Raw genomic sequence first — 18,844 nt, 5'->3', positions numbered from 1 at the left:
GTTTCGAGACGGCCTTCACTGGCCCACGTTGCGCTGCTTGTCAAGCGCATTCAAGATTTGATTGTGGAGCCAGATCGAAGGCTGAAGATGCTTCTACCAGTGGGATGCTCTTCTGATGTGGCCTTCTGCCCTCGGTGATGCAATCATGTCTCATTGACTCCCTATGCGTGTGGTCTCTTGAAATGCACAAAACTGTGCCCTGCCGCCCAAGAAACGGACCATGTTCTTCTCTTCCAAGGACGTCAGGTTCCCCTGCGGCTCGCACGATGGCTGAGAAGCGTGACTATGCGGACTCTGCATCTATGTCACTGTCATTGTTCCGGCTTGTAGCTGATCAAGCTCGAGTGACAAACGAAGTTCAGAATTATCCGTATCCCGGATCAGGCACAGAGGAGGATCCTTATCTCGTCACTTACATCCCCAATGATCCAGGCAACCCCTTCAACTGGTCGCAATCGAGGCGATGGACCACCAGCTTGATCGTGGCAACCGAAGTGCTAGCGACGGCCTTTGCGTCGAGTGCTTTCAGTGGTATGCCTACGACACCCGGATCGTATCTCTCTGGTAGCGGGACCAACCATTGCTAATTGCCGTCTCAGGAACCATACGCGAACTCATCGTCGACCTAGGCGCCAGTACCGAGTTGATAACCGCCGGCATATCCTTCTTCGTTCTCGGCTTCGCAATCGGGCCGCTGTTATGGGCACCGCTGTCGGAACTCTACGGCAGGCAGATAATCTACTTCATCAGTTTCGGCGGCTTTACAGCCTTCTGTGCTGGGTGTGCTGGTGCCAATGATATCGGAACTCTCCTCGTCCTACGTTTCTTTGCCGGGGCTTTCGGTTCGTCTCCATTCACCAACGCCGGCGGTGTCATTGCAGACGTCTTTCAGGCGTCGGAAAGAGGGTTGGCCATGGGAATCTTTGCACTGGCGCCCTCAATGGGGCCTACACTTGGACCGTTCTGCTCAGGATTCCTTGCCGAGAACCAAGGATGGCGATGGGTAATGGGTCTCTTGGCAATTTTCGCCGGTGTCATGTGGATTCTAGGGGCTGCCTTCGTGCCCGAAACCTATGCGCCTGTCATTCTGCGAAAGAGGGTCGCTAAGCTGTCAAAGATGACCGGCAAAGTCTACATGTTAGAAGCGGACAAGGGAAAAGGAGCTCCGTCTCTCAGGTCCCTTCTGCCGACCGCGCTCATTCGACCATGGATTTTGCTGTTCAAGGAGCCGATTGTTTTGTTACTGTCGCTCTATATCGCGATCGTCTACGGTAAGTCACGCTCCATCTTCTGGGAAACTCGGTCTTGCTGACGGCATCAGGTACGCTCTATCTCCTGTTCGGTGCGTACCCGATTGTGTTTCAACAAGTTCGCGGGTGGTCAGAAGGTATCGGCGGACTTCCATTCCTTGGTGTCGCCGTTGGCATGATAGGAGGAATTGCCTTCGCGAGCTGGACGAATAAATGGTACACAGACGAGGCTGTGAAACATGGCGGCGTCGCCCCGGCCGAGGCTCGATTACCAACGGCAATGTACGGGGCCGTTGCGATACCTATTGGACTATTCTGGTTTGCCTGGACAAACTATGCCTCTATTCATTGGATCTCGCCCGTCTTGGCCGGGGTGCCGTTTGGCTGTGGTTTCACTGTGATCTTCCTGGCCGTCACCAACTATCTGATCGACTCGTACACCATTTTCGCGGCGTCCGTATTGGCAGCAAACACGGTTCTACGATCGCTCTTCGGCGCCGCTTTCCCTCTCTTCACACCAGACATGTTTGACGCTTTGGGAATCCACTGGGCGAGCTCGATCCCGGGATTCCTAGCATTGGCATGCGTTCCATTCCCATTTATCTTCTGGAAGTATGGGGCCAAGATCCGGAGTCGTTGTGTGTATGCCGCCCAAGCCGAGGCCATCATGGCCGAGCTCCGTGCGAAGGCTGCTCGCGCCAACGAAACACGAGAATTTGACGAGGAATTCATCAGGAGATCTACTAGCATCCCCGATTCGGAGTCTGGCAAAGGCGAAGCCAGGTTCGAACCGATCAAGACCAGCAAGTCATTTGCATCCGAGGTGGGCGCTCGCACGTCGTTGACGAGGGTCAGGTCCAAGACTGGCAGTGTCAGCGAGGCTGCCAACTATAACGCCAGCCCGTACGACATCGACAGGGTGAACACGTCGACGTCGTTGGCCGGCCTTGATCTGACGAGGACAAGAACGAATCGCACCGACTGTTGACGAGACCACGAAGGGCTAGTTGGCGTCGCTGCATAACCGCTATAGAGTTGTTTTAGCCATTAATTGATAATATCTTTAATGCCACGCCACATTTTGTACGTTGTTCTCTCGAGATATACCGCGTGAATATGGGGATATTCCCCGGAAAGGGCAACGCACACACCCGCGGAAAGGGGTGACAAGAACAAGCAATCCTATATTTCACATAACATCAGGAAAGTGTTCTGGATTATCTGTGACACAATGATTCCCAAGGTATCGTTGCGGTCACAAAGGCACGCAGGTTTCGTCACATGCAAGATTCTTCAACTTGGCTCAACTGGTGCATTATGTACACGGCGGTGTGATATCGTGATAATGAAATTGAAATATAATATAACACTCCTCGACACGGTGTTGACTCTTTTAATAGGGCATTGCGAGGGCGCTGAAAGTTCGAAAGCGTCTTGTGGTCGGAAAACCCGAAGCCAAATGCGTGTATATCGACTCTATGACATACTGTGAAACTGAGAATGGAATCGCATTTGGTCTATGTTGAGGAGATCTGTCTATCTACATGTCCATTCAATGAGAGTTTGTGCAACGGTACTGGTAGCCTGGCTCCCCATAGGTGGAGGGGGTAGTGCGAGCTGCTGTTTGAATGGTCTGTGCAGGAGAGTCTGCCTGCGGCTCCAGCGGAGACCTGAAGGACCAGCTTCACCAGGTGTTGGTGTACAGATAAAAGGTCAACGCTTGATCACTGTATAGACACATCCCAACCAGTACGTCAGAGTTGCTTGTGATCTGACTGAAAGGGGACGGTGCGTTGCATGAGCAGCGTGCTCGACGGCAAGAGGACTGATAGACCGACGACAGAAGGCTGTAGATGAAGTCTAGTTACTTCCGAGCTTGAGAATTGGGTAGGTATCTTTTAATTCTACCAGGAAGACGCATTGTCAGACAGTTCCTTTAATTTCCTGGATCGCTTCGCCGCCTAGATACGTCCATTTCGTATCATACCGACGTGGAAGATGAGTTCTAGCGCAGCCATGAAGAACATGCTTCTAATGGGGCATAGCCAAAGCCAGCTACTGAGAAAGGTGTAATTGGGAAGAACGGTCGAATTATGCTCAAGGACTCAGCCCTAAGGAATGGGGATACCCTTGTCCATGAATGACAGTTCGGTGACATGCCGTTGGATTCGTGGCTGAAGAGATTGGATTCGTGGCCGCTTTGGACAAGCGAGTAAATGAAAAGGGGGTTCACAGGGGAGAAGACTCGGATCGCCGGCCTCTCCAGACATGTTCTCCGTCGCAAACACGAGTATCCGATGAGAAGAGCTCCTGTTTTCTCAGATTCGGTGAGGCATACGTATCGGAATACTTTCTGTTACCCAGTCCCCGTCATCATTTGAGCCGCGTAGGGTCTCCTAATTTAACCTTCTGAAGAGAATAGGGACCGAGAATAGATGAATGCGGAGGGTCGTCCCGTATGGCGTCGCTCTGTCCACAGCTGACGCTGCGCCATGGAGATCGATGCGGTCGAGATTCTGAAGTGAGCATCATCATCAATTTCCCGTGCGTTCTGTTCTTCGGGTGATCGTCATACACCCCGGAACATCTCCCATCATGCGGTGCTTGGAGCCCTCTTCGATCGTAATTGACAGTGCAGCCGGTGCATATTAGCCTTCGCCATCCATCGACTTTGGGTGAGCTGCAACGATCCGGCGATTTCGTGTGCCTCTGCTGGATCCGGAATCCCTTTTCAAGGAAGTCGTTTCAAGCAGCGCTGTCCGTGTCCTCTTCAACATCAACGAGACGAGACGTTGCCATTCTGGCTTATATCGTCAGGCAGATGTCCAGACTCTCGTTCAGCATGGTCAATGTCGCCCGATACTGATGCCATATCTGTCGTCTAGACTCGATGGCCTCGGAAGTGTTCGAATTCTTGATCCTACAACCCCGAATGTCAGCGCGTCGCCTCAAGAGGCTCAGCAAAGGAATTCTTCCTGCACGTACAGTTTCTTGTCCAGACCCTTAATCTTCCAAAATTGCAGATGCAGCAAATTTTTCACGATCCTGTGTTCGAATCCATTGTACTTTCTCGCATTCTCGAGAAACTTCAGCGTGTTCTGTATGCGCCGGAGATTGAAATTTGCGGGAGGCGAGTTGCGGAATGAGTCGCGCAGAATGTCGCGGATCTCATAGCGCGCGGGACGCGCGTGCTTGACTGCGCGAAGCGAAGTCCGGTAGAGATGTCGGTAAGCGTGGAGGATGGACTGTTTTGGGATGGGCGTACTCATTTAGATGGAGTGATATGAGGGTTACTGCTTGAGCGAAGCAGTTCGAGGAGCACAGTGTTGAGTCCAATTATACGAGACCAGTTTCGACGGATTGAAGCGCCAAGATGTCGCGAGCTTCGTAATATGTTTGACGGGCGAAGTGGAGCTCAGTCTGTTAAGCCTCTAACACGCCTGTAACTGACAGTTGTGGGCGCCTCGGGGTCGCAATGGGTGCCTAGCGAGCCTCCCTAGGTACCTAAATGGATCGCCTTGTAGGTGGCAGCTGTGCCCAAAACGGCCTGGAATCCGGCGAAGGGCCGCCTAGATCATGGAGCACCGATCAATTCAAGAGGCTCCGGCGTTACCACCAATACTCCTGTGATATTAATGATACCCAGGTAGGCGACGAGAATCACGCCAATGCCGCGTTTCTATCTCATTGATTCGTCTAGGTCATATCGCAGCCTCTAATAGAATTGGAGTTGTTAGAGAGGCAGAAGTGACAAAGGTGCTCCTCTGCCACACGATGTCGACCAACAAGTTTTACGGAAAGGATGACTACATCCCTACGGCGTTTGTAAACAACGCAATAACCTTCAAGTCAGTAAGGGACTCGCCGGAGATACCTTGTGATACAATGCTAGCTTCATGACAGGCTTGATGGCAAGGGATACAAGGCAGGACTGCTTGATACACGACGTCAGAATCGACCGTGGCAACTGAGCTCTCCGAAAACAGATGTTTCGCTTCTGTGCATCCCAGTATCAAGGGTTAATGGCGTCTGGATCGATCAACAGCGGTTACCCTTCCAATAAACGGAATGTTTGTGTCTTTCAACCTGTCCCAACTGGCATTGGTGAAGCCACGCTCGAAGCAAACCTGAGCTCCCTTTAGACGGCTCTGAGAGCGGCCGCCGACACAACATGAGGTCGGCAAAAATGACCGGGAATGCCATAGAGAACAGTTTCTCCTTCACTTGTTGTTACAGGTGATACAGGTACAAATCCGAGTGGTTCTTTTCAATATCCCAAGTAAACTATGACGGCCTCTCTCGCCCCTACACGAACGTTTGCTGTGCCGGTGTTAATGGTGGTGACGGTCTTTGACGAGGGCGCCATTCTTGAAGATGGTCGGAATCTGCCATGAATTGTCCGGTTGATAGCCTGAAAGCAGCGGATTGACAGAGGTGGCGGCTGCTTGCCAGACTCTGGTATCATTCCCAACGCCGAGGCTCGCCGCGATGTCACTTGTCCATACGGTCCACTGAGACACATAGTCGGCGATGCTCCAGTCCAATGGCTGTCTGTAGAGGTTGACTTCGTTTCCCAATTCCAGTGCGTAGATGTGGCCTGCTCCTATCTTGCGATATGCCACGTCGATGAAATGGAGCGAGTTTGTGTGATTCTTGTATGAGAAAGGGATGTCGAGGATGTACCCCGCGTCTGGAAAGTTGGTGAACGATTCGAAGTACGACGGGCCGAAGGTCATGTTACTGGGAATACCGGCAGGTTGACCCTCGGGGACGTGGATTGCCGTGGGCTGGTCTGGGTCATAGCCCAGTGAATGATCCCTTTGGGTACCATCTCAACCATAGCTCGGCCTGACGAACTGGAATAAGGAACTCACAGTGAGGTTCCCCCAACACGAATGACGGGCTTGGTCTTGGTCTTGTCGGCGATAGTTCGTAACAGGTTCAGGGAGAACTTGTTGGGTTGTCCAGCTGTGCCTGGTAATATGGAGTCAGTCCTTCGCTTTCTGGGAGCGCCTTTGACAAACTATTCTATTCGTACCTGCATAACACCAAAATGATCTCGCCTCAAATGCAAGCCCAGGGAAAGCCGGGTCGACTGTTTGCGCCACTCCGCTCGGAAGAGATGGTGAAGGTGAAAGAGTGACTGTTCCTAAGGATCCAGACACCTGGGATTGCTGCGCCAGTGTGACAAGGCTGTACAAGAGAACAGCGACAGCAATTGGTACGTGCATGTTGCAGTTGCTCGGGATCTTTCAATGTGCTCAAAGTTCCAATGAACTTCGAACGTGAACGATGCCTGCTCCTCGTCTGGCATTTGGTTTTAAAGGTTGGAGAGATGGACTGATGTTTGTATCGGGCCGTAGCATGACAGTCCCTTGTGCTGGAACTTTGCGTTCAATCAATTGCTTCGCTTAGAACTCCTGCCATCATTGTAAGCTCACTGTGGGCGAGTAAAGAACGGATTAGGCAACCAGAGAGCCTGATTAATAAAACATGGGCCACCCAGGGAGAAACCTGAACGCTGTCTACCGATCATCAGATCTCGGTCTTACAAGGCTGCAAGTCGATCAGGGTTCTCGAAGAGTCAGGCGACCAACCAGCTGAATGGCGGTCATATTTCGCTAACACACAGCTGGAAGAGATCCTGGAAGATTTGACATAACCCAGACTCCGTCAATAGCGCCATACCCGATGTTACTGTTGTACGTGGCGGAAGTTGATCTGCATATAGGGTTATATGTGACATTGACTGGCTACAAGGCCGACAATGAGATGGCCCTGTTTGTGAGTTGAATAGTGCAAGGAGACTGTGAATCGTCTTGTCCTCGAGATCTTTTCATGACTTACCTCCAATCCTGCCTCTCTAAGGCCTTGCTTTCCTTTGCAACTTTGAGTAGGGCTGGCCCTGCCCGCTCTATCAAACGAGCACTTGAATCGTTACATACCGCTGGCTTTATGACAAGGGAGCTGTTTTTCCATTCCGGGCGATAAAAGGAATCAGGTGATATTGCTTGCACACAGGTCCTTCCGCAAAACGGGTGGTATAATTAAATCCCCAATCCGAGACGACAGGCTGCTATCTTGAAGGTCATAAAGGCCAACATGAAGATTGACCGGATGCTCGTCACAAAGATATTTGTTGATATTCTTGCTTTCGCCGGTGGTGGCTTCGGTCTTCTCATGAGAAATGGATCAGCCACGCCCAACATCCTTCTCATCATGTCGGATGATCAAGGTGTGCGAATCCATTTCCAGGCATCGGCCATTCAAATTGACGCGACGTTGCAGATCTCCACATGAATTCAATGGACTACATGCCTAATGTCCAGAATCTTCTTGCAAGCAACGGGACGACCTTCTCGAATCACTACTGCACCACAGCATTATGCTGCCCCTCGAGAGTCAGTCTCTTCACAGGGAAATGCGTTCAGTACGTGCAAGCTCCACGAAGTAGAGAATGTTGGCTAATGAAAGGAGCAACACCAACGTGACTGATGTCCGGCTGCCATACGGTATGTCGTACTTGGTCAACTCGGACTGCGGAAGGTAACGAACTGCTTTAGGGGCCTATCCAAAGTTTGTGAGCGAGGGTCTCAATGATGATTACTTGCCGATCTGGTTGAGGGAAGGTGGCATAAACACTTACTATGTTGGCAAACTGTTCAACGGCCAAAGCATTCACAATTACAGAGACCCAGAGGCGAAAGGCTGGACTGACAGCAAGTAAGTGGCCAAAACCGCAGACATCACGGAGACTCACCTTGTGCAGCTTTCTGTTGGAGCCGGGAGTATACGATTACTGCAACACAACTTGGGCCAAACAGGGACAAAACTGGACGTCCTTGCCTGGACGCCGTGACTCTGGCTCATCAGCACGCCGTGGAGATGCTGAATCAGGCTGCTAAGGCTCAAAAGCCATTCTTCTTGACGGTGGCTCCGGCGGTGCCTCATGTCGGGGTCCGAGCAAAAGGAGGCGGTACTTTTCTGCCGATTCCACAGAAGAAGTGGGAAAACGCGTTTAGCAATGAGACAGTGCCGAGAGTCAAGAATTTCAACCCGAAGAAAGTAGGAAGCGTATCTTGGCTGCAAAACCTCCCGCATCAAGACAGGTCTGTTGTGGACAAGCTCGATGCCCTGTATCGCGCAAGGCTTCGCGTCATTGCTGGCCTTGATGACATGGTTGCCAACCTTGTGGCAATCCTGGACGAATATCGTATTTTGAACAACACACACGTCATCTATACCACAGACAACGGCTACCATATTGGGCAGCATCGGATGGGTCCAGGGAAGAAGACAGGTTATGAAACCGATATCAACATACCCATGATCTGGCGAGGCCCTGGCGTCCCCGCTGGTCAGATTTCACAAGCTGTTACCACCCACACGGACCTTGCCCCGACATTTCTCGACCTGTTTGGCCTCCCACAAAGGACCCATTTGGATGGACGCCCTATGCCGCTGGCAGGAGCTGCAACCAAGGAGAGGGGCGTGAGCAACGTTGAGCATGTCAATGTTGAGCACTGGGGTGTTGCAGATCCATATGAATTGGCAGCTCCCCATCCGAACTTCACTGTCAAGGGTGAGCACAATAGCACCTACAAGTCACTAAGGATCATAGGAGCTGATTACAGCTTCTACTACTCGGTATGGTGCACCAACGAGCATGAGCTGTACGACATGAAGAGCGATAAATACCAGATGCAGAATCTGCTACCGAACGTAAACGACATCGCCAAAGCCCCAAAGCAGCAGATCCTTGGACGACCACTCAATAAGTTCGTTGCACGAGTCGATGCTCTCCTGCTTGTCCTTAAGTCATGCCGAGGCATTGAATGCACTGATCCGCGGCTTCAGCTCCACCCGCAGGGTAACGTCAGAAATCTTCGAGACGCTCTCAGTGCCCAGTATGACCAATTTTATGCCGCACAGCCCAAGATTATGTTTTCGGCCTGCAAGGAAGGATACTTGATTGAGTTCGAAGGCCCGCAAACGGCCCTGCGATACGATAGCGTCGCATTTAGGCTGAGCAGCCAGTAGAGGAATCGGTTCGAGCAGAACTTTGCAAATGTACTCATCAAGTCATGACCAGGAATCTGCCATCGGTTCGGGGGCTTTGAAGTGGAACTGTATGTACCTCCCTCTTCGAGCATGGTAATGTGGACAAGCCCGGACACGCGAGGCTTGACAGCTGAACGTCTGTTCGTGTTGAACCAGTCGGGGTCATAAATAAGCTCGTTGAAATGTCTATCTTGAGTGAAAATGAGGACAACGAGGGTTTAAACAGGTGACAGGTACGGAGAAAGGGGAGTCTGGGAAGCCCAAGCCCAAGCACTCAGTGCCAAGACCGATTACCAACCCTAGTCCTAAATAGGCTAGTAAAATCCTTTGTATATCAAACTTTCCCTTCTCATCCTCCTAACTTCCATTCTTTCCAAACAACCCTAGTTTTGATGCAGCCTCCGATCGATTCTGGAACAGTTGCTTTCCAGGCTGGGCTAGCAACTGCATCGCCGGGACACGACTTCATCTCAATCTTCGTTTAGTGGTGGAAACGACTCGATAGTCTCTGATTTTCTCGAGGCTATCACGCTCTAGCTATCTCCGCACCGACAGGACAATCAAACCTTTTGTTCGATGCTAAGATTAACTTCAGATACGTCGCTCTGTCCTTCGACGGCCTGTCCCTCCTCAACAACACCAGTCCTTGCTAGGCTCTCAAAAGCCATGGCCTTTTCCTCACCAGTGTAATTCCCGACAAACGACAATGCAAAATACACGACGCTGCTGATGGTGCACGTGTAGAACCAACTGAAGGCGTACAGGTGAGTCCAACCTTGGCCGTTTGCAATTTGGGTGCCGAAAGTTTCTGCAAACCCAGGAATCTGTAGTGTTTTTCTCTAGTTAGTACACACGCCACGCCAGAGGCATCGGGCTGCGTTTCTGGACGTACCATAAAAGCAACAGAGAAAAGCCATGTGGCAACCGGCCTCCAGGACACGCCATGGAAGTACCAATACCTGCCACCCTTTTGGTACAGATCCCTGACGAAGACATTGCCTTTGCGAACGACGAGGTAGTCCGTCAAAGCCATCCCGAGGAAAGGCCCTAGAAAGATGCTATACCCATTCAAGAATTTGAGAAAGGCTGTCGCTGTTGCCAAGATCTGCCATGGGCAAATGCACACTCCGAGGATATAGCATAACCACATGCCTCGTTTGATGTTCAGCCATCTCGGAAACAGTGACATGAAATCCGCTCCGAACGGGATGACATTCGCCCCTAGCTCGGTAAGGGCGTTTCCGAAGATGAAGGCAAGGTTGATAATGGCGATGCCGGCTCGGCGACCGTGGCTAAAACTGTGGTCGAGCATGTCGTGATTCAGGTCCCACCTGAGAGGGTATTTTGTCAGTTTTGTGCATCCACAGCAACGATAAGCTGGATAGAGGAGGACAGCCGTCAAAACTCACGGATTCCAGTCAATGTTGCCCCATGCATTGTAGATGCTCTGTGTGGCGTATATCCCCATGGCTGCGCAAACAGTACTTGCCACAGGGAACATGACCAGCTGTGACCAGACCGGAGCCATCTTACTGCGGGCATAGCGTGCAATGTCCGGTTGGTTCACCATGAGTGTGGTTGTTTTGGCCAAACCGGAATTGACGGCCGAAAGCTGTCCTCGTCAGAATGCTAATCTGACTTGTGCAACCAGGCTTTCTTCTTACCAATGCCCACGACAGTTCTGCGCCATGTTTATGTTCAACACTGTACAGATCCTTATGCGGATGTCCTCGCCCGGTCACCATACAAAAAGCGAAAAGACCTATTGGACGGACCGATCAGCAAGTCATTTCGTCAACTCATCATTAGAGATATCATGACGGGCGTACCAATAATCACCGCTGGAAGAACTAGCATTTGAATTTCGTATGCTCGCCGGAGTTTAGGGATGGGAACATTCAGTGTCCAGCATGTCATCACCCAATACACAATCATTCCTGTTGCATAAAACGAGTCGTCAGCTTCGGTCAACTCCTAAAGGATCCCGGAACACGGACCTATGAGCTGCTGAACTGTGATATTGGAGCTCTTTGGTATATGGTTAGGCAGGTCCCAATAACTGTCGCCAAAGATGCATCGCAGCACGACCGCTGTGAAGTACCCTCCCTGCGCGATGGTGACGCCGGCCCAGATGAGGGCACAAAGAGCGCGAATCAAGATCGGAAAGTATGCGCCACGAAGGCCCCAAACAATTCGGGTCTCGACGGGGAAACCGAAGTGGTAGACGGCCGCGGCTCGCGAATGCATGACGATCCCTAGAGAACCAAAGCAAAATCCGAGGAAGAGACACCCCAATGCTTGGCCTGGAGTCAGCCCGATGGCAAGCAACGCAGCTCCTAGGTACCAGCAGCCCGGTGAGAAGCCATAAGACCACCAGAAGGCTGCATAGTCGTACCACCCCCATGTGTGATGGCTCTGGGGGCTGACGTCGAGGTCTTCATTCGTCCAATGGTTGCGGGAAGTGTTCGCGCTGCTAGATGCGTCGGGCTTCGTTTCTATATACTTCACAAAAGCTTGCCTGCTGGTAAAGGCATATCGAAAGTCCTGGAGGTTACTCCGAATCTTCTCTTGAAATTTGATATGGGGACCCATTGCGAGAGTGAAGGAAGCCTCAGTGCATGAATGCCACACGATAGTCCTTGTGGATACGGTATATTATATATGTACTCCACGGGGTATACTCGACACACAAGGAGTGCTCTTATCACATTGGCCAAATCTGGACATGCCTAGATCACCGCTAGTGCACAATGCCAGGAACAGATGTGTACCCAGGGTCTTATCATCCTAGCGTAAGACAGATCTGCCACTGAAAAAACAGGGAAACGTATGACCTCGGGCAGAACGACTTCTGACCGCGTTATCTGGCAGCGGGAAACTCCAGATAAATCTTCGGCCGAGTCCTCTCTGTATACAGTTGTTTGGATCCCAGCCTTGCCCGGCCACAATCTTAGCGACCAATTGCATGGTTTTCTTTGGACCGGCTGCAGCGGCTAAAGTCGTTTCCAGGGCGATTACCTCTCGTCAAGAAGTATCTTCTGGACTCTCCTCCGGCAGGGTGCCAATAAGTATCAAGCACACCTCTTTTGATACCGCGCATCGAAAGGACATGCACAATGGCTGCATGGTTCGGGAAACTCCATGACCATCGGCCGAGCTGCGCTGTGCCATCAAAATAAGTGCTGAGCCTCGCGCAGATATCGACTCGGGATCCAGGCCTTGGATCATCGATACCTGCCTACCGAGACAAGACGACTGAAGGGATAACGAGGCCGTGATCTTCGTTGCCGTCGTCCCGATGTAAATCATCTGCTACAATACTATCAAAACATTAAAAGCGAACCTTGTAAGCACGGGCCACTCAAAATCGGTGCAAGCTGACAAGCATCTGGACTCAGACTTGCTTCCGTTCTTTCCTGCACAGGCGGATCCCCTGAATCAATCTTCAAGATGGGGTCATTGGAAAGAGAGTCCAAACTCCCGCCTATCCTTGACTTCTCAGGTAAGTGAAAGGTGTCCCTAAAGAGTGAAGGGTCGTCGACCTGACCGTAACGGTAGCATTCCGGGGTGAAAATGAGGTAGCGAAGGCCGAATTTCTGCAGGCACTTGGGCAAGCTTGTAGAGACAAGGGATTTTTCCAGCTTACCAACCATGGCGTCGACCATGAGCTCCAACGGAGGATATTCGTGGCATCCAAAGAGCTGTTCGACCTCCCTCTCGAAGAAAAGCTGAAAGCCAAACTGATGCCCGGGACGAGCGGACGAGGCTACGAGACGATAGGGGGCCAAATGCTCGAGCCTGGCTCAGCCCCGGACACAAAGGAAGCGATTTATCTGGGCGAAGACCTACCGGCTGACCACCGGCGCGTGCTGAATGGTGAATACGGATGCGGTTCAAACATCTACCCTGCTTGCCTGGGGCCTCAGTGGCACGAGACGTGCATGGAATACTTCCAGGCCATGAACACCCTAGCCCGAGACGTAATGCGAGCTCTGGCAGCAGCGCTCAATATCCCCGAGGACTATTTCGACCGGTTCACTGACGCAGAACCCACCGCAACACTTCGTTTGGTGCATTACCCACCTACTCCGACGACATCGGACAAGGAGCGTGGCTGCGGCGCCCATCGCGACTTCGGCTGCATCACTCTCCTGCTGCAAGACGAGGTCGGTGGCCTGCAGGTCCAGGACGAAGAGACGGGCGAATTTCTTGATGTCGAGCCCGTCCCGGGTGCGTACGTGGTCAATCTTGGGAACTTGATGGCGCGCTGGACGAACCACCACTACACGTCCAACACGCACCGTGTCATGAACCACTCGCCAACAGACCGCTACTCGGTGCCCTTCTTCTACAGCGGCAACGCAAAGTACACACTGGAAACCATCCCGGGCCTGGAGCAAAGGCCTCAGCAGGCAGTCGCGAGGAAGTACGGCCCAGCCATACCGTCTGAGCCGTACGGTCCTGTCTCCGTGGCCGAATTCCTGCGCGACCAGTTCGTCCAGTCATACAAGCGTGCCGACGACTACAGACCACAGACGATTGGGGCCAGGGCATAATAGCCTTCACAGCAATGTGCCCATTTGCCTTCTTGACATCGTCTCGTGTACAAACTGGGGCTCGGGAGCGGGGTTCCTGATTATTACTCGAAGGTGCAATCGAACTCTGGGAATCAGGGTTTGCGTAAAGCCTGGTGAAGGCTGGCTAGTCGGTGGCTGGCTCAACAATGTGCTCACTGGCACTTGTCTCTGCCCAAAGAAAAGGGGCGTTGACAGCATCGGAATTGTTGATGACTAGACAGTTGCCCGTCCTTGGGCTCATGAAGAATAGGACTGTGTAACATATTTACCAAAAGCCCTTGCAAGACCTCCCAAACTGCACGAAGCCATAGACTAGCCTGAAGCCTCTTTCTCCGCACTCGTCGGTAGCAAGTCGGCATCAAAAGCCGAGGGTCAAAATGACTAACCCAGCCGGAGACAAGATGACATTTCATCACTGCCGCCGTCTTCATTTAGTCACAGATCATAGATTGAGAGATTCTGCTTCATACGGTGCCGCAAACTGGGTTTGCAGCCTCTGCCGTAAAACTCAAAAACTATTTATTTCTTTCATCGGATCACTAGCCCACATCCTCGATGCTTCCCCTTTTCGAGGCGGCTTTTGACCCTCAGCAAACAAGAGGGATGGGCACAGGCCCAACGGGCCCCTTGCTCGCGCCGATGTTGGCCTGGTGCATGGACCGAGGGCCGTACTTGATCGGGTAGTCCACCGCGGTGTGGAACATGCCGTAGTTGTCCCACATGACGATGTCGCCTTCCTGGATCTCCGGCAGCCAGATGTACTCGGGACGGAGGACGCGGGATTGGATGTTGTGCAGAAACGCGCGGATGTGCTCGACCTTGTCAATGACTCGGGCTTCCTCGTCCACGGAAGACCGGAGGAAGAGCTTTCGCGCGGCGAGGCCGTGCACTTGGAAGGCCTTCTCGCCTGTCACGGGGTTGATCCAGACAAAGGGATACTAATTAATTTCTCGTGGGTCAGTCGTCGCTGAAAAAAAGCAAAAGCGAGCAAGTGCCAAAGCTGGTGGAAAACAAACATACCCTCTTGATATCTTTCTCGTCGTATTCGCCTAGCTCCTCGATGGTATGCTCTTTGCCCTCCGACTTGAGGCCGAGTCCTGTGGACGGCGCTTTGCAGTTCTCAATCCACATGTACGGATACGGGGCGTACTCGACCCAGCTGTGGTCAGCAAGCTGCTTTTCCTCTTCGCTGAGCAGGTCATACAACTGTGACGTGCTGAAGAATGCGGTAAGACCAGGAGGTGCTTGCATGCTGAGCCCGGACCCGTCGTCCCACCGGATCGTCACGTCGGGCCCAGAGGGGAGTTTGACCGCTCGGAGTGTAGTAAACCATGCTGGATCGCGGGCGTACAGCGGCGCGTCGATGTGCCATCTCTGAAAGCGCGTGAACCCTTCTTGGAAGTCTTTATCGTCTGGCGGGTCCGCGTGGAAGTCGTTCGATAACCCTTTGACGTTGAGATTCTTTAGCCCATAGTGGTCCTCACCTAGATGGTTTCGCCCACCGTTAGCCAAAAATAGATGGACAAGTCGAATTTGTCTGTCTACCTTGAAAGCCTTTACCAACGAGGCGCACATTCTCGGCTCCAGGGATACCATAGACGTCGCGAGCTTTAGAGAGCATGCCGCCTTTCTTCTGGAAAGTTTCCAGGTTCCCGTGACTATGCACCTGAGAAGCGTCCGGATCGAAGCGGGTGACAAGCTCCCAATGTTTCTCGGGAGTAAGGTCTTTCTGGCCCTTGACAACAATGACCTTGTGCGTCCATATTGTCTCTTTTAACCGCTTGACATCGTCATCTTGACGCTATTATCAGCTGGTGATTGCTATTCTTGTCGGCCCAATGGCACCTGCGTACCGGAAATATGGTTTAGATCTAGGCCCTCCACAACAGCGCCGAAGTTGAACTTCTGATCCTTGCGCTTGATGATCGGTAGAACCTGAAAAGATGGCTCGGGAGTGAGGGCCGCCGGCGACATGGTGCTCTCTGGGTTCTCTCTGTTGTGCTCTCGCAGAGTCGCTAAGGTCGAGTATGGTACATATGATCACTGATCAACTCCACAGCATGGACTCCAGCGGCGACAGTTTATGAACATTGAACCCCATCGTCGACATTTGATGGACAAGTATCAATGGATATGTCCGAGCTGCCCTCAGAAACTGGCCAATCAATACTCTGCTATTCGTACTGAGTGCTATCCTCGGCCGAGCTGATGGGCTATGATCGCACTATGCTATGACCGCTGTTATCGCAGCCATCTGGCTTCCCTGGCCGAAAAAACACATCCGTGGCATCGGCAGATCTCGGGTTTCACCAGACACCAGTCCAGACTCGAGACGAGCTGGAGCTAGGGCCGATTCGCACTAGGGAGGATCCAGATCGTGCTTCCAGTTGGTATACGCGGTACTTGGTGGATAACTCTCCGGCGAATCACCTGTCAATAGGGTTGTCTATCAAAATCGCCCTTATCAGTCGTACAAACTCGACAAGAACCAGACCAGGGGCCTTCGCGCAGACATTTGGGCCTCTTGGTAGCATAGTCACCGAGAATTCCAGCACTATGGTGCCGGCTCACGTACAATGTCCGTTGTACCTCGGAGGAGACTTGCCTGCCGCCTATGCACCCGCCGTAAGGTCAAGTGTGACAAGCAGATCCCATGCCACAACTGCGTCAAGAGAGGAACTCCAGACGAGTGCAATCGCGAGGATGCCGACCACCTAAATGCTCAGAGCAGTATATCAGGTGTGCGGCAGCAGCCTGACGATACATCCGCTCTTGCTGCTCTTCGTTCTCGTGTGGCCGAACTTGAGGCCGCCTTACAAGAGAGAATTGCAGAGGCTAATGTCTCACGGTCTCCAACAACAGCGACGGCAACAACAGAACAGGCCGGCGGGAGGACCGTGGCGCACCTGAGGTCGTCGTCGCCCAGTCAGGGGTCAGACATTGAGGATGCCGTCACTGTGCTGGAGTTCTTGGCATGGGGCCGCATGAAGGATCCCGACAATGCAATGCTCTCGCCCGAAGCCCTCAGAGTTTCGGAGCACGATGATGGTATTGGCATCAGCCCAGCCGAAGAGCTTGACTGTGCCTTGGATTCCGGCCTGAATCTGTTGTCATGGTTGCAGATCTTGCTACCTTCGCGACGCCAGGTGTATCAACTGGTCGACTATCACAGCAACTGTATGCTCTGGTTTCATGGATCATACTTCGCGCCGACACTCTCCAAAGAACTGGGCTCGTTTTACGCCGACCATGGTGGAAAGTTCGATTCGAAGGGAGTCGCCCTGCAATGGGTGGCACTGCTGTTTTCGGTTATGGCTGGGACAATCACCTCCGCCCCGGCACACGAGGCCAGGAAATGGGGGTTCGACGAAAGCGAGTCGCGGCTGTTATCGCAAAAGTGGTACAAGGCCGTCGTTGTCTCCTTGAATGCCGCAAATTTCACCGCACACCATTGCTTACATGCCGTGCAAGCGATCGCGACTTTGACAAACACCGCCCACATGTTGGGCCATTCAAATGCTCAATCCGTCATGCTGGCATCTGCGGTCCGTATAGCGCAAAGTTTGGGCTTGCATAGACTGGATGAGGACGCTCCAGGTGCCGACGTCGAGCTGGAAACCGGTCGTCGTGTGTGGCAGGAGCTGTGCACTCAGGACTGGTTCAGTACGGCCTTCTCTGAATCGTACTCCATCAATCCTCTACATTCGACGTCGTCCCCACCCCAAAACTGCGACGATGACATGAACGTCCTGGACGAGTCGGAGCCGACTGTTACCAGCTTTTGCAGGTTCCTGTCCAAGATCGCTGCGATCATGCCTGCGCTACAGGATGCCATGGCCCTGTCCAATACGCTTTATACCAAGCACGAGGCAGTTCTAGTTTATGACAAAAAGATGCGGTCGTTGGCCACCGGCAGGCCTTCATTCCTTGCCAACACGGCCTTCGATACCAATTGGCCATGCTACATCCCATGGGCGCGTCGAGCCATTGCAATGAGTTCCGCACACAAGATCATTATGATTCACCGGTACGTCCAACAACCTAGAGACTACGTCTCGTCATAGCTAAACGCCGTCGTAAAGGAAGCTTCTCGGTCTCAGTTTCACCAACCCGGTCTTTGCGTTCACGCGTCGAACCTGCCTGGCCGCATCAAAAACGATCCTGAAGGAGTACCTTGCGAGCAGCAGGGACGGGTCCAGCCCCATGCTCTGGACGCATCAGGCGTTTGCGGTGGCAGCTTGCATAGTCATATGCTTTGACGTTCTTCATTCGCCATATTCTGGCCAGGACGAACCACAGCTGGTAGACCAGACCCTCGAGCATCTGCAGCTTTGCCAGCAAAAGAGCATGATAGCCGCTCGAGGAGTCAAAGTCCTGAACGCGCTGCAGAAGCAGATAGCTAACCGGATGGAGAGTCGAAAGAGGCCCAACGACGCCGCTAGCGACACCGCCAGAGACGCCGCCCCAAGAAAACGACGACGAGGTTTCGACGCCGCGGAATTTGCTCGATCATTCTGCGACGCTCAGGACCATCCTCCGGTCCTGAACCAGGGCATTTCAGAACGCCTGACTTCCGCTGGAGAGCTGGACTTCATGCAACAGGGAACCGAGGACAACGCGCAAGGAATTACCACGGACGAACCGCTTACTCTTCCTGCAGACTTGAACTGGTCATGGAGTATGCCGCTGGGTGATGAAGATGGTACCCAGACATTCGACAGTCTGCTATCATTTGCAAATCAAGGTCGCGGATTTTAACTTCAAGCAAGGCGTACTAAGTTCAAAATTGATTTTCGGGCAGCCTTATTAGGGTCTTTTTATTTGGTACCATTGTGCTATCTTGATAACCTAGGCCTTTCCAAAGATGCGTTCTCTTTCAGGGAATCCTGACCAGGACATCGCCAATCATCCATAAAAGTGTACTCATGACTGACAATATCAGGTGGGATGGTGGGG

At 52.4% G+C, this 18,844-nt stretch overlaps 8 protein-coding genes across 8 annotated transcripts; 4 read left to right on the top strand and 4 right to left on the bottom strand.

The window, feature by feature from the left end:
- Window positions 1–266: 266 nt before the first annotated feature.
- Window positions 267–2,238, top strand: Z519_08116 (uncharacterized protein; the record flags this gene model as incomplete). Its single annotated transcript, XM_016765844.1, has 3 exons — window positions 267–531; window positions 600–1,271; window positions 1,322–2,238. 3 exons carry the CDS (start codon window positions 267–269, stop codon window positions 2,236–2,238), a joined length of 1,854 nt encoding a protein of 617 aa, XP_016617889.1.
- Window positions 2,239–4,055: 1,817 nt separating this feature from the next.
- Window positions 4,056–4,519, bottom strand: Z519_08115 (uncharacterized protein; the record flags this gene model as incomplete). The annotated part of the gene is made up of 2 exons (XM_016765843.1): window positions 4,056–4,170; window positions 4,236–4,519. The coding sequence occupies 2 exons, from the start codon at window positions 4,517–4,519 to the stop codon at window positions 4,056–4,058; spliced, it is 399 nt and encodes a 132-aa protein (XP_016617888.1).
- Window positions 4,520–5,581: 1,062 nt separating this feature from the next.
- Z519_08114 (uncharacterized protein) lies at window positions 5,582–6,481 on the bottom strand (the record flags this gene model as incomplete). The annotated part of the gene is made up of 3 exons (XM_016765842.1): window positions 5,582–6,068; window positions 6,125–6,224; window positions 6,289–6,481. 3 exons carry the CDS (start codon window positions 6,479–6,481, stop codon window positions 5,582–5,584), a joined length of 780 nt encoding a protein of 259 aa, XP_016617887.1.
- Window positions 6,482–7,352: 871 nt separating this feature from the next.
- On the top strand, window positions 7,353–9,290 carry Z519_08113 (uncharacterized protein; the record flags this gene model as incomplete). Its single annotated transcript, XM_016765841.1, has 5 exons — window positions 7,353–7,485; window positions 7,539–7,680; window positions 7,728–7,762; window positions 7,814–7,973; window positions 8,075–9,290. 5 exons carry the CDS (start codon window positions 7,353–7,355, stop codon window positions 9,288–9,290), a joined length of 1,686 nt encoding a protein of 561 aa, XP_016617886.1.
- A 581-nt stretch (window positions 9,291–9,871) lies between these two features.
- Z519_08112 (uncharacterized protein) lies at window positions 9,872–11,903 on the bottom strand (the record flags this gene model as incomplete). The annotated part of the gene is made up of 6 exons (XM_016765840.1): window positions 9,872–10,135; window positions 10,204–10,642; window positions 10,721–10,923; window positions 10,976–11,073; window positions 11,141–11,248; window positions 11,309–11,903. 6 exons carry the CDS (start codon window positions 11,901–11,903, stop codon window positions 9,872–9,874), a joined length of 1,707 nt encoding a protein of 568 aa, XP_016617885.1.
- An 858-nt stretch (window positions 11,904–12,761) lies between these two features.
- On the top strand, window positions 12,762–13,867 carry Z519_08111 (uncharacterized protein; the record flags this gene model as incomplete). Its single annotated transcript, XM_016765839.1, has 2 exons — window positions 12,762–12,813; window positions 12,870–13,867. 2 exons carry the CDS (start codon window positions 12,762–12,764, stop codon window positions 13,865–13,867), a joined length of 1,050 nt encoding a protein of 349 aa, XP_016617884.1.
- Window positions 13,868–14,475: 608 nt separating this feature from the next.
- On the bottom strand, window positions 14,476–15,862 carry Z519_08110 (uncharacterized protein; the record flags this gene model as incomplete). The annotated part of the gene is made up of 4 exons (XM_016765838.1): window positions 14,476–14,826; window positions 14,909–15,372; window positions 15,434–15,682; window positions 15,742–15,862. The coding sequence occupies 4 exons, from the start codon at window positions 15,860–15,862 to the stop codon at window positions 14,476–14,478; spliced, it is 1,185 nt and encodes a 394-aa protein (XP_016617883.1).
- A 602-nt stretch (window positions 15,863–16,464) lies between these two features.
- On the top strand, window positions 16,465–18,646 carry Z519_08109 (uncharacterized protein; the record flags this gene model as incomplete). The annotated part of the gene is made up of 2 exons (XM_016765837.1): window positions 16,465–17,915; window positions 17,971–18,646. 2 exons carry the CDS (start codon window positions 16,465–16,467, stop codon window positions 18,644–18,646), a joined length of 2,127 nt encoding a protein of 708 aa, XP_016617882.1.
- Between the last annotated feature and the right edge of the window lie 198 nt (window positions 18,647–18,844).

This window comes from Cladophialophora bantiana (assembly GCF_000835475.1).
Source record: "Cladophialophora bantiana CBS 173.52 unplaced genomic scaffold supercont1.12, whole genome shotgun sequence".
NCBI lineage: Eukaryota > Fungi > Ascomycota > Eurotiomycetes > Chaetothyriales > Herpotrichiellaceae > Cladophialophora > Cladophialophora bantiana.
Note: the sequence above shows the minus strand (reverse complement) of the source record. Positions and strands in the feature narration are given on the sequence as shown.